Source organism: Colossoma macropomum, unplaced genomic scaffold, assembly GCF_904425465.1.
Source record: "Colossoma macropomum unplaced genomic scaffold, Colossoma_macropomum, whole genome shotgun sequence".
NCBI classification, from domain to species: Eukaryota; Metazoa; Chordata; class Actinopteri; order Characiformes; family Serrasalmidae; genus Colossoma; species Colossoma macropomum.
Genome location: NW_023494802.1, coordinates 38140673 through 38155258, shown reverse-complemented (window position 1 = coordinate 38155258; position 14586 = coordinate 38140673). Strand labels below are relative to the sequence as shown.

The following is a 14586-nucleotide window of genomic DNA, read 5'->3' as shown; positions in this document are numbered from 1 at the left end:
TAGTTGTACAACATGCCAGCGATTTCTGTAATATTTCTGTTTTCAAAAGAAATTAAAGAGGAAGTGAGTTTTACCCTGCTAATGCTTAAACCGGAAGTAATCACGAATCGTGTTAAAAGGGCCCATTAATCATCAAAGTTACGTAAAAGAACACGTTTTTTTTTACCTTTTATAAGGTATGAACTGCTCTGCATCTGATTCATAACAATTTTGTACGATGTGGAAACAAGTGGAGATTTGAGCATAAATGATAAATCAGCTTCAGTGCATGAAACCAGCCGACCAGCACCTCATTTACATATCATTTACATGAAGAACTCACTAATTCATGCAGATGTTTCAGTAGCCAGCCAATAAAACGGCAGTGTTTGGCATGACAGCTAATGGCTGTGCTCGTGGGTGGAGTTTGATGTCCAGCAGTGAGTGCACTCCTCCCCTGCTGACCAAACTTAATAGTATTAAAATGAAAACAACTGGAAAAAATAAAATGTGAAATAAAACTGAATACTCTGAGTGTTGTTAACATAGTAGAGTGATTGTTTAGTGTAGTTAATTCCCTAAAATAACGCTGTATTATTGCAGTGTATGACCGAAGCTGTGTTTGTGAGTCAGTAGTATGAAACAAAAGCACAGTGTAATGTGTCTTTAAATGGAACATGAAATAGTTGCCGCACTTGTTTATATCAATGTGCATGTAAAGTAAGTACATCCACTTTTGTACTGGACTGTCCTGCACACAAATTAGTATTATTGAAATTTTCTATTGTTGTTCTTATTTTTGCAACTACAGATTATGTTGATAATAGTTTTGGTTAATTAGCCACAAATCCAGCATTTATGCCCAAATTTACATGCACTCCTACCAGACATGAGTACAGATATGCCAAGATGAACGTGATGAATAACAAAACCGTCCATGAATTTGTGTGCACTCATCTTACGGTCAGATGTGACCATAAGCATCTTTAATGAACCAAAGTGAGAAAAGTGAAGCAACTGAATATATGGAGGTGATGGAAAGTTAATTAACAGATAATTAGCGGGATTAACACATAAGTGCTAGTACATTATCACGTTACTTCTTTATATGAAGAAAAATACTTATTAGTTAATTAACAATGTAATAAGCAGCAATTAGCACACAGATAATGAGTAAGTAAGCCACAAACTAATGACAAACTAACTTATCAACTAACAGTGTACTTAATTACTAATTAATAAGTGCTTAATCAATTACTAAGTAATAATGCTTAATGAAGAGTTAACTAATAACTAAATAATGGGAAACTAATAGTTGATTATTATATATTTAATGATTGATTAGCGACCCTTAATGTAAAGTGTTACCTATTAGTTTTACCAGAGGTGGTATTGTAATGTGTTCAGTAATGTAATTAGCTTTGCAAAAAGCTTTGCCAACACAACCTCTGAATGTGCTACAAAAAACATGTATTAACACAAAAATTGAACAGGAAGTGTGAGCCGTGATGGGACTGAAGACCACTGCATTAGTGCCACAGGTGAAAACTGCATACTCGATATTCTAGAACAAGTATATTTATGCATGTATTTTAGCACAGTTACTTTACACCTTTGGGAGTTTTTGTTGCAGGTTTTATTAGTTTTTGTAAGATTTGATACATTGTTTCTGAATTTGAGTGATATGCTATTGTTCATTTACCATACTGAGAATCCAAAGCAGGACTATTTAACTCCAACCATAGTCTCTTGGAGAAAAGGCCAGTGTGTGAACAGGACCTACATAAACTCACTCTTACCTTTAAGCCCTTAAAATCACAGGCTTATTACACACTAATGCTTATTATTCAGTAACTACAGGGACCTCAATGCAAACTGGTTGAGCTTTTAAGGGGTTAACTGTATTTCCTCTGCCACCTTCTGGTTCCTCTTTAGCATCACTCATCTAACTTTGCTATGCGGCTGCGGTAAAGAACAGGAACAACAACACAAACAGAAATGTGTTTGGTTGGGGTGTGAATCTTTCAACTCATTATATTTCATTGTTGATGATTGTCTGTTAAATATTACTATGTTCTGCTTTTTGTCTGATGCTGAAAAATGAATAACTTGCACTTAAAGGCTGTTTTGACTGGAAATAAATGAAGGGTGGTCTCTGACTTTTGGGTGGTAATACATGTCTGTGCCTCATTGTAGAGTAAGGACTACTGAGATGAGGGAGTAGTGACTGAGGTAGCATGAGCTTTGATCTAAGCTGGTATTTCCATATTTTACTCTGTAACACGCCTGAATCATATCATTATCAATTCATCAACCTCTTTGTGAGATGAATCATGCTGCAATTTTATATTGGCACTGTTGTACGTGACCCAAGATAGTGTGCAGCAGTGTAAATGTTTCCCATAATGTGGGATCTGTGTTATTTAGTGTTCTGTCGTATGAAGCGCTTGAACACATGGCAATGAATCATCGGCATCTAATAGTGATTCGTTCCTTTGCTGCGACCTGACTTCAAAAGTTAGGAAATGTAACCTCTTGATGGAACCGTCTACTGTGTGCTAATGTGTGAGGTCAGCAGTGCCATTGTTTTCTGTCGCTGCTCCTTTACAAAACATGGAACATCTTCCTTCTGGAGATGGAACTTATAATTTGACTGGGATACAATGAAACATAAGGGCTAAGCACGTCTTCAGTGAGTCAGAACATGAAAGGCCAGGTCTACTTTCAATAATGCACCAATTTAACAATTCATGTGGGGACATTTGTACCATTTTCAGGTTTTCATCAATTGAAAGCAGAAAAACTGGGTTTGCATTATCTCTGGTATCCAGCAGAACAACCTCATTTTGAATGAGGCCTGAAAGAAGAAAAAAAAAATCTGAATGTTAATGTAGAGACACTCATGAAAAAAGAGAGGAGAGAAAATGAGTCAGTACATTGGCAGATTTATAAGGACAGGTAAGTGGGTAAGTGAAAGTGACAGTGGAAAGAGAAGTATATGAAGCATATGGAGAAATATAAAGAGTTATTACTGTAGTGAGGGCTCCCCCTGCTGTAGCCCCCTGACTTATTTAGTCCAAGTGCTCCATTTCAGTTCCCATTTGCTCAAATTCCAATTAGACTATTGCCTGTTAAGCCATTTAGCTTAATAAGGCTTGATTTCTTGCAACTTTGTCTCTTCATCTATCAAAGTATACCAAAATATATGTACAGTAGATCATTGTCTAGAGTAGTATTTGAATTCCTAACTGTGCCCTTAAAGCTGCAGAGCTGAGATGCTGCAAAAATCAGTAGCAATATCACAATTAAGTTTTGTTGTATTTATGCATCTAAACTGGAAAAATGATGGCTTTGGTATAGGAGAGAAACAGCACAGCTGTTGGAGTTTCAGTAAGATATAATAACATTCAATGTGGTTATTAATAATAATACACTAAAATTGAACTTCTTGACCAAAAACACAAACCAAAACAAAAAAGAAGGTGTTTTGTATATATAATTTTCCATCTTATTTCTGCTCTTAAATTTACATAATAATGCTGATGATTCTTCAAAGGCTCTAATCACCATGTGGGGAAAGAGAACTGACAGAGAACTAGCAGCCTAATTTAATTTCATGTGGCCTATCAAATAATATTAAATATTACACTTAAAAATATGTAGAATCATGAAAATGTAATACATCATGGATTCCCAAAGTCATGTAAATCTGAATTCCAGAGGTCCTTGGCTGAATTGATGGAAAACATCTAATTTCTCAAATCAACTGGACATGCCTTAGAAATCTTGCTTTGCAGTCTGCAGTTTCTCCAGCAAGGGGCGCTATTAAGGAGTAAGTTGCCTTAGAGAAGAAACAGCCATGAACCTCAGCAGGATCTAACTGCTCTAGGATGCCTGTGTTTGCAGTAACACCTTTCAAAACCAGATATAAAAAAGAAGTTTATAAACAAAAGACATTGAGTTGCTGAGTATTGTTTATTTCATTTCCATTAAACTTAAATTTCCACCTTTGGCACAAAGTTCATGAAATTTCTGCCCTCTAGACGTCTCTCAAAAAAGCTGTAAACATTTTTGAAAAGGCAGTAAAAAAAAACAAAACAAAAAAAAACAATGATAATTTCCTGTCAATTTTTTTGTAAACAGATCATTAAAGTATATAATTTATCATGTAAAATTGGAATTTAGAATAGGAAACCCAGTGATACATTTTGTTATCTACTTTTTAATACTGAAACCTACACTGTATAAGTTGTTATTGTATATAAAAGTTGCATAGTCAGCTTATAAAACACACAATTAAAAATATCACCATGTTTTTAAGGTACTGTTTAAGGCAATTTCAATGTGTGGTCCAAGGCATTATTGCATCCAGGAGAGTTATTTCTATGGACTGTTCTAACCTGAAAGCATAAGTCCTCTTTATTTACATATACATGTCTACTAGAGTACATAGTGCTTTTGTTATGCAGTTTGTTTCCTGTGGTTTCAGTCTTATTCTGGTTTTAGGTAAATGTGTTCAGGCACCTTTTCATTGCAGTGCCATCACGCAACACTGCAGCCCCCTTAGATGGAAACAACTGGACTCTGTTTCCTCCTGCATCTGTTAAATATTTGAAAGTGGTGCAGAAACTACATGTATACACTGTTTTCCATGGGTTTATTTTTGCATGGTATTGTATGGTAGTGGCAATCAGTGGAAACTTAGACTTAAGTGTAATAGCTTATATATAAAGTCCCAGTCTGATCACCTGCTCAAACAAAAATGTCTGAAACATCATCAGTAACAGTAATATAATATGGAAAAAATGCATAACATATACAGTTAGCAAACTTGCACTAGTGTGCAGGTATGTGGGTGTTTCACTGCACGGATGGGTTAAATGTGGAGGTCTAATTCCTCTGTGTGCAAACACAGTAGGCTAATGGTTCTGAATTCTGTTCTATCAACATTTGTTCATTCAAAATTCACCCATTTCTAAGTTATTGGCATTTTATGATAGTATAATTAGTGTGAATTCTGGCCCCTCATTCACATACGCCCATTCTGAGCCAAAACAAGAGACAGTTTTCCATCACTCATGTATTTTCAGAAGAAAACAGTCTTGAATCATCTAAAGTACTTCTATAGTAACTTAATAAGAAGAGTCAGTATTTTTTCCGTTCAGCATTGATGGCTTCAAACAGTCAAAGGTCAAACATAAAAGTCATGTCAATTACAAAAAAGGTCATACAACATAAAAGTAATGGTCACATCTGCCAGTAGAAGCTAGCAGCTATTTTGTGTATTTGTGTAACTGTATATTTTATATATTTCTTCTATATTTTGTTACTGTTACTACCTGTAAATATGAAGCTCTCCCTTTTCTTTGTCTTCAACTCCTTCTTCTTCTTCTTCTTCTTCTTCTTCTTCTTCTTATTATTATTATTATTATTATTATTGTTATGCTGGTCGAAAAGTCTCTTATACTGTCAGAAAACACTGTCATGTCATATTAAATGCCTCAAATGTGTGTAATTACATATTTGTAATACATGCAACAATAATGAAACAGCTTGTGATGTGTTCTTTGATGCTTGTATCACATTTTAAATGTTAGTTTTACATATTTCTATTTACTATTTTTTTGTTGTTGTGTGATGTAAAGACCTATTGCTTATATCAAGATATATCACTGAGGAAATTGTAATGCATAGTCACATTGTTCTTGTTTTATGTACAGCCATGTGCAAAATTTTGAACACTTTTGAATCTTGGTCAAATAATATATTTTGTTTGGCTTAGTTTCTAAATGAAAATCAGCAAAATGAAAATTAACTCCTCCTCTGCATGAAACACACCTAAATATGGCATTCCCTGCTAACTTTAGCTCACAGTATTCTTTATTTGCTTAACAGCATAAAGAAAACACAACATATTAAAAATGCCATGACGTTTGCACAGGGCATATGTTATGTTTTATGGGTGTGTAATCTGAACAGCGGCACCCAAACTTTATAGTATATATCGCTGTTGTCGGAAGAAAACCTCGTATCTCCAAAATGGTAACTTTACAGGAGAAGGAAAAAACCTTCTTTGCTTTAATGGAAGTCAATGGAACCAGACTTTTTCCAAGTCATTTTGGGCTGTTTCTTTTAGTCCCTTCATCATGAAATTTACATGCAATATAAAGGGCAGCAGGCATTTCCAAATTATGTGAAAGACTGAAAAATGACAAAAATGGAGATACGAGGTTTTGTTCCGACAGCAGCGATACGTTTATGTTTTAAACAATCCCATAAACCATTAAACTAACTCAATTTGCAGTCTTTAAGGCCTTAGGGTTTGGAGTACAGTGGCACAATAGCTCTGTTGGGAATGTCTCTGATTGAGCCCCTCTACTTGAGTCTGAATGTGGTCTTATTCACTTCTCTCAACAGCAGAGGGGGCTGTAGAGTCTGAAGTATCTCACACAGTTTAATGCTAATAAACTGGGATTTAGATTAGAAATGAGAGAAATTAGAAATTAGGATTACAACAGTCTTTATGCAGTTTATTGGGTTTATTACACTTACAGGTGTAGGTTCTTTTATGCAACACATTAAACTGATCACTTCAAGGCCCAGATAAGAATTTCTGAAGAAGAACCTGAAGTTAAAGTCTGAAGTTACAGCAAACATGTTAATCAGTAAACTGGACAGCAGTGGAGATGATGGCAATTTAAATTTTCTATTAAAAGCTGATGTTTTAGTTTCAGTATTTCCTGAAAAGGGCTTGAAATAGTTCAGAGGAAGAGGATGGAGGCCAGTAGAGACCCCAGCATGAAGAGGAGACTCAGATTAATGCTGATAGCAGTGTTACACAGGTTCCCCTTACAGCACTTAACATCCGCAGTCACATTAAAGTGCCGTGTGATGGACACGAGCCCATCACAGATGCTCTTGCTGGCACATCCTTTCAGAGACACCTTAACATATGGAATAACTGAGAGAGAGAGAGAGAGAGAGAGAGAGAGAGAGAGAGAGAGAGGCATATTTAAAATTGTTTAAAATAGTGATTCCTCAGATGTCACATGTCCGAATCCCCTGTTAACTGACATTATATATCATGATGTAGAAATGCTAGATTTAATCTGTAGCGTCTTTCTGCAGACCAAACTAGTGGTTTGAATTGAATTGGCGTATTTTTATATTCAATAAGTCAAATGAAATATGTTTTTTTTTCCCTTGCACTGCCATCAGATTAACTTGGACACTGTTGGCTCTCTGTATGTGAAATATTGCAACTTTGGGTTGAGCTGCTAGAGAGCAATGAGGGATAAAACAAGAGGGATGAGAACCTTCTTCAGTTCCACCATGAAAAAAAAGAATTACCTAAAAAAATAATGAATGATTCAAACTTTACATATTTATAAGAATTATGTAACAATCTATTTAAATCCAAAGCATCAATAGAGATGGTAATAAGCTAAATATATAGAAAATCATCATTTATATGATACTTTTTCATCGGGAGTTGTCTGTCCCAAACCCTAATCCCTAACTTAACTCCTTAACTTATGAAACTAACGTTTATATTTGTTTTATACTTTTTTTTTTCAATATAGTTTTGAAATTGTTTTTTTAGTCCATAGAGGGAACCTTATTTTAGCCAGGAAGTGAGAAGTAAATGTATCCCAAATTCTTAAAACCAGAGTGTAACATTAAGAACTGTCACTACCAGAACTTACATTTTCTGCAATTAAGTAATGTTTTAGTGTTTCAGTGGAAACTATTATGATTTTTTGTGTGTGCAACTGTTAAAGCTGATTCATGTTAGAACCAGTGAGGGAGCAAATAGTGATGATGGCTCTCACTCTCCACAGTCACTTCATGCTGAGTGTGATGTCAGAGGGGGCTTCAGGGGAGGGACTGATGGGTACTTGGGTTGCTGTGATGTAATTTTTAAACTGAGAGCAGTGGTTATGGAAAAAAAGCACATTCTATTAACAAATCTGTGCTGGACAAGTTATTCTGGGCTGGCATCAAAATCTTCAGGGCTTAAATTTCCAAGAAACACATTAAAATATTGAGTAAAATATTCAAAATGTTTGTATGATACTAAACTTCACGGTTATATTAAACATCCAGCAAAGCTTGAATGACAAAAAGATACAATATAAATCTGATAAAACACGGCTTAAAACCCACTGATTAGACCTGTCTGAGAACTGTGTGGGCGTGGTTAATGAGCAGCTTGATTGACAGCTCTCTGTCCAACACTCCTAGCTTGCTCTGCTACTCATACAGAACTAAAATCATTATCCAGCTTTTAAATGACAGTAACTGGATTCGTCACAGACGAATAGACGTGCAGATGGACGGATGGATGAACGAACAAACGGTGAAGCAACACGCGAAGGAATGGATGAACAGATGTGCAGATGGACAGATGGATGAACAAACAGACAGATAAAGCAATTAAAGAATGGAAGAAGGAACAATGGTGGTTATAGATAAATGAATGAAAGGGTGACATGCAGGTGGTCTAGCTTGCTAGCTTTTGGTTATGTGGGGTTAGCCTTAGCTATATAGGTTTCTCTGACTCTGAAACTGTTTTGTGTAGGCGGGGCAAAGGACTTCAACATTATGATTGGTCAGGGGAATGCTTACGGAATCGTTCCCCAAAATTAGGCCCAGTTTGCGTAGAGAGGAAATATGGTGAGATATATCAGTCATTTATTGGTCATTAGAACATTATTCAGAAGGTTTACCTAGTACATGTTTACTGTTATGTTTACAACCTGCAAGAACAAGATTAACGTAAAGAAAACACAGATTTAGGTTCCCTGAGGCCTTTAAAGGCTGAAGGTCCAGGCCTAAGACTGCCTATGCAACAAATACAACTTATATAAGAAGCTCATACAAAGGGGTTATGATATCATACACTATATTTCCAAAAGTATTCGCTCGTCTGCCTTCACACGAATATGAACTTGAGTGACATCCCATTCTTAATCCATAGGGCTTAATATGATGTCGGCTCACGCTTTGCAGCTATAACAGCTTCAACTTATCTGGGAAGGCTTTCCACAAAGGGGTAGGAGTGTGTTTATGGGAATTTTTGACCATTCTTCCAGAAGCCCATTTGTGAGATCAGGCCCATTGGTGTTGGACGAGAAGGCCTGGCTTGCAGTCTCCGCTCTAATTCATCCCAAAGGTGCTCTATCGGGCTGAGGTCAAGACTCTGTGCAGGCCAGTCAAGTTCTTCCACACCGACCTTGCTTTGTGCACTGGTGCGCAGTCATGTTGGAACAGGAAGGGGCCGTCCCCAAACTGTTCCCACAAAGTTGGGAGCATGAAATTGTTCAAAATCTCTTGGTCTGCTGAATCATTAAGAGTTCCTTTCACTGGAACTAAGGGGCCGAGCCCAACTCCTGAAGAACAACCCCACACCATAATCCCCCTCCACCAAACTTTACACTTGACACAATGCAGTCAGACAAGAACCGTTCTCCTGGCAACCGCCAAACCCAGACTTGTCCATTGGATTGCCAGAAGGAGAAGTGTGATTGGTCACTCCAGAGAACACGTCTCCACTGCTCTAGAGTCCAGTGGCGGCGCTTTACACCACTGCATTTGATGCTTTGCATTGCGCTTGGTGATGTAAGGCTTGGATGCAGCTGCTCGGCCATGGAACCCATTCCATGAAGATCTCTACGCTGTTCTTGAGCTGATCTGAAGGCCATATGAAGTTTGGAGGTCTGTAGCGATTGATTCTGAAAGTTGTCGACCTCTGCACACTATGCGCCTCAGCATCCGCTGACCCTGCTCTGTCATTTTACGTGGCCGACCACTTCGTGGCTGAGTTGCTGTCGTTCCCAATCACTTCCACTTTGTTATTATACCACTGACAGTTGACTGTGGAATATTTAGTAGTGAGGAAATTTCATGACTGGACTTGTTGCACAGGTGGCATCCTATCACGGCACCATGCTTGAATTCACTGAGCTCCTGAGAGCGACCCATTCTTTCACAAATGTGTGTAGAAGCAGTCTGCATGGCTAGGTGCTTGGTTTTATACAGCTGTGGCCATGGAGGTGAGCACCTGAATTCAATGATTTGGATGGGTGAGTGAATACTTTTGGAAATATAGTGTATGTCTGTCAGTAACAATCTATACCCATAATGGCGAGTAAATTCTGTGTGTGTTTATAATTAGAAGCAGGTTAGTTGGTCATACTGCACTCTGCAAGCTGGGACTGACTTCATTGGCACTCTATACTTACACTACTTATAATGCATTATGTTAACAGTTCATAATGCATAATAAACATGCTAATAAAATGTAATTTTTATATTATATTAATAGCCATGTTTATAATGCCTTATGGATACATTACACCGTGTTAGAAAAGCTCATAAGCATGGTATTCATAGAAAGTGTTACCATTTATTCCATCAGTGTTATTGAAGAAGAAAGGCATAATTCAGTCGAGCGGATAAAGCAGTTCACGGTTACAGTGAAAAAGGGTATTTTCTTTACCTGATCCGTTAATGCAGCGATCCTCATCTCCCTCGCAGTTCACAGTTTTTGAGCAGTCATGATTGGCACAACACTTCTTCCCATTGGGAAACTGTTTCGGTAAAGCTTAAAGCAAATAAATAAATTAAACAAGCCAGTGACGCTTAGTTTACAAAAACGTTTATGTGATAAGTTTGTTCTAAAGTTATTAGAACCTACTGTAGACCTTTTGCAATCATTTACTATACGAATTTTAATCAATGTACACATTCAGGCAGTACAGTACAATAAACAATAAAATACACACCAAAAACGAATCAGTGCTAAAAAATTTAATAAAAATGTAAGACGCATTACAGCAAATAAATGAAGCTTTAACAAATACAGTCTTTCTGGATTTAATGTCTACAGTGTTCCTGAGTGTTCGAATATATATGAACACAGTACACCTATAAGCTCTAAACACAGTAAAGTTTGATCATTTATTACCAGACAGGCTTGAATGAATATGAACTTTTGATAATATTAAGAGAAGGATAACAATGTGAGTTTTACTAGAACTTGATCATTGTTAGATATCCCAAAGCAAATGTGCTCAGTGCTTTTTACTTTATAACAATGTCAATATTTCTGTTTATGAAATTCTTTAACTCAATCCAAAATTCAAAACAGTATCTACATCACTAAAGTAAGTGGACAATAGACACTTTACAGGTTTAGCAAAATGAGCAAGCAATGTGTATTTATTTATTTATTTATTTAGCATGATTTGAGTTGGCTGGATAGCATCTATGCAAAATTCTGATAGAAACTTCCTGTATCTTGTATGCAATGAGGAACAGTGTATATTATTAAAGAGACTGCTCCAGGAAAATACTGCAGCTGCTTCAGAAACAAAGGTTAAATGAACAAGGTTCCTAATGGATTGATGAGTGGCTTTTTTTTTTTTTATTTAGCAATGGACAGTGTTACCAGTGTAAAGGGCTTCCCCTTTGGAGCCACATACAATAATATTATAGCAGCAGTTTGAGTAGCATCAAAGACAACAGAGTTTTTTTTGTTTTTTTTTTTGTTTTTTTAGGAAAAAACAAAAAACGTTGGGACGTTGTTCATAATATGCATAAAAGCAAAAGGCAATGACTTCCAAATAATTCACACCTTATATGTAAGGGTCCAGCCTACGCCGCCAGCTGCCAGCAGAGGGCGACGGCAGCAAGGTGCCCAGGCTGCAACCGCTGGCTGTCAGTAGAGCGCGATGGCGACGAAGTGCCATAACTTCAGGGAACTCCAATTCCCAGAAGCCCTCGGGCTGATTAGACCCAACCTAGCACACCTGCAGACTCCTCTACTTGAGGCTGTGGCAAACAGCAGCCCTTTGTTACACCTTTGTAGAGGAGTGACCGGTACGGTACGCAGCCCAGGTGGGTATTTAAACAAAAAGAAAAGAAAAGAGGGCTGGAAAAAACAAAAGAGAGCAATCGCCCCAAAACTACTCAAAAGACAAAAGACGGCTTGAGCTACAAACGGCTCCAAGCCATACAAAAGGTGTTTGATCCACTAAGAGCAAACGAGTGAAACATAAAGTCTGCCTTCCCCTCTTAATTACAGTCTAAGTGTTTTTTGTTTTCTCATTATCTTTTATTTCAATTTTCTAGTTCAGCCTTTTGTTTAAGCTGCTTTCAGCGTTTCCTTTTTCCTGCCTTTTTACTTCCCGTTCCTTGAGGTGTTTTACCAATTGTCGTCTGTGCTTCCCAGCGGCGCAGTGGTAATGATGTGACCATCATTCAGGAAAAGGAATGTCTGTATTACTTTCTCACAGCCGCTCAGCAAAACACCAAAAATAACCACTCTCTGGCTTAATTCCTGCTCTGTGTTTACTGTGAATATATGGTGTTTGGTGAAGCTACTTCACAGTGAACCTGATGGCCATGACGGCTGTGTTATTTCAGCAGAGAATAATGTATTTGTGAATATACTGTGTCGGGGGGGAATTATTATTTTTATTTATTTATTTTTGCCAAACTTTTCCCTGGAAACAAATGAATATCATACCATAAAAATAGGATGCAAATTTTAATATTAATGATCTCTCTTATTTTAGAAGCTACTGATTATACCTGGTACTACTTGGTCATTGCAGAGGTCAGTCTGGCAGCATTTGGAGTTGACGGTCGCTTTCAGAAACCCTGCATTGATTCTCCCCGTGACACACAAGACTGATGGTTGGCAAGACCACATACTCTGGGCCAGCTGTACGCCACCTGCAGAAGAAAATAAGACTTGGTGGATATCAGTTTTGCATCTGTTAGGAGTTTTAATCTGTGGTAAAAGTCACTCTTACCCAGGGTTAAGGTGGCAGTGTTGCTGGTACACTCATTTGGACATTCCTGACTTCTTTCGCAAGTCTGAGGCGAGTCCTCGACACATTCATAACACTGCAGTGCTAGTGCTAGAAGACATTGACAATCCAGTGTGAGAAATGAAGATCTGACCACACAGAGAAATCCAACTGGTGTGCACTGAATAAGATTCAGTAGAAATGCAAGTCCTCACCAGCAGAACATTAAGAGGTCATTCTTAGGATTTTTCAAATCTTATGCATGATTCAGTGATTAATAGTTAATAGCTTAATGTAAAGTCAGCTAAATTCAGATTTATATATATATATTAAAGGACAGATTCCAATCAAATTATTACAGATGTGTCTCAGTCTGGATGCTCTGGCCACTCAAACCAGATTTCAAGTGTCTTTTATGTCACTCTGAACATGACAACAGCGCCCAATCCAGAATGACGGAAGCGCAGATATTTAAGAAGCGCCAAAGATTCCTGCTTATGCCAGAGAATTTTGCAAAGTTCGGAGGGCAAGATGATGCACCTCCATCTCTCCTGCATCCACGTCTGAAATCCGTGTCACCAGCACAGCTACATAGTTGCTGACCACTGTTGTGGTTAATTCATGTGACTTTATTGATAAGGATGTGCACATGTGGGTCGTTTCAGGACGCAGGTTCGTTCACATTAATGACAGATTTAAGTCACTTTCATATGCGAATGTGAACCATCATTTTAAAGAGATCAGATCTGGGCAAAAAATCAGATTTGAGCAATAAGGCTTGTAATGTGAATGTAGCCTTAATGTTGGGCTATTGCTTAAGTTAGGCTGGCTGTGTTGATGTTTTAACAGCGGTTTGATTCTACAACAGTGACAAACAATCCAGAGACTTAGGGCAAACACTGTCCTTACCTGGCTGTCACCAATGAACGCAGGTCAAAGAAACATGGATGATGCTCTGCAATGCGTGCGTTAACTGTGGTGCTGTGACAAAGCAAGTCAGAGAGGGGGGGCGGGGCTTGTGCAGTCTCGCAGAATTCAAACTCAGAATTCAAACTCAAAGTTGTCGGGCATTACAGCATGCTTGTGATTGAGAAATGATGCCATGGACCAACTTTAAAAACTAAAATATAAATTTAGAAAAAAGGTAAAATGTCTTGAGAAAAGGGCGCTTTTATTTAGTCAGAGGCCAAAAGGGTACCTGGGGTCTATCTGTGCACATGCCTGATATGTTGCCTGAAATCATCTGAAACATTGTTTACAGCAGACAAGAAATCAAATATATGCCATTGTCACTCAGTACTTGGTTAACAATAACATATTATAGTCAACCCACCTCCTAATATAAAAAAAAAGATTAAATATATTTTTTTTTTTTTTCAGATTTATCATTATTTTACCATCAACATTACATGTAAAAAGTCAGAAGACATGTGTAGGTTCGCTGGTGGTTTGGAATAGTAAATAAAATGGCTATATTTGTCTTGTAGTCATGGTGACCCTGGTTCCTATCACCACCACTGTAAAGACAATTGAGTTTTAAGTTTTTCTACAATTAATCATTGCTTATCAGACCTCTCTGAAAGACTTCCCAACCACTGAATTATGAATGACATTGTGAACCACTGAATTATGCAGAAATTCTGAAAAATCATTGCGCTTTAATCTAACAAGTTGACTGAAATGACAGTACTGAGTGTAATGTGAGGGTATAAATTTGGTTCTCTGTACCTTTAGTGAAGAACACACTGACGAGCACCAGAACCACTTTCATTTCTACCACTGGATGGAT

General features: G+C 37.5%; 1 protein-coding gene across 1 annotated transcript; it reads right to left on the bottom strand.

Moving 5' to 3' along the window:
* Window positions 1-6536: 6536 nt before the first annotated feature.
* LOC118822630 (phospholipase A2 inhibitor LNF2-like) lies at window positions 6537-14586 on the bottom strand. The gene is made up of 5 exons (XM_036591807.1): window positions 14526-14586; window positions 12801-12908; window positions 12577-12720; window positions 10481-10585; window positions 6537-6940 (listed from the first exon to the last, which is right to left on the bottom strand). The coding sequence occupies exons 1-5, from the start codon at window positions 14566-14568 to the stop codon at window positions 6741-6743; spliced, it is 600 nt and encodes a 199-aa protein (XP_036447700.1). The 5' UTR covers window positions 14569-14586; the 3' UTR covers window positions 6537-6740.

Bases quoted from the DNA above. Each gene is read 5' to 3' on its own strand.
- LOC118822630 (XM_036591807.1), bottom strand. From the start codon at position 14,568: ATGAAAGTGGTTCTGGTGCTCGTCAGTGTGTTCTTCACTAAAG. The intron at 12,721-12,800 runs GTAAGAGTGACT...TTTCTTCTGCAG, and splicing joins CACTGCCACCTTAACCCTGG to GTGGCGTACAGCTGGCCCAG. The intron at 10,586-12,576 runs GTATAATCAGTA...ATTTGCTTTAAG, and splicing joins CAATGACCAAGTAGTACCAG to CTTTACCGAAACAGTTTCCC.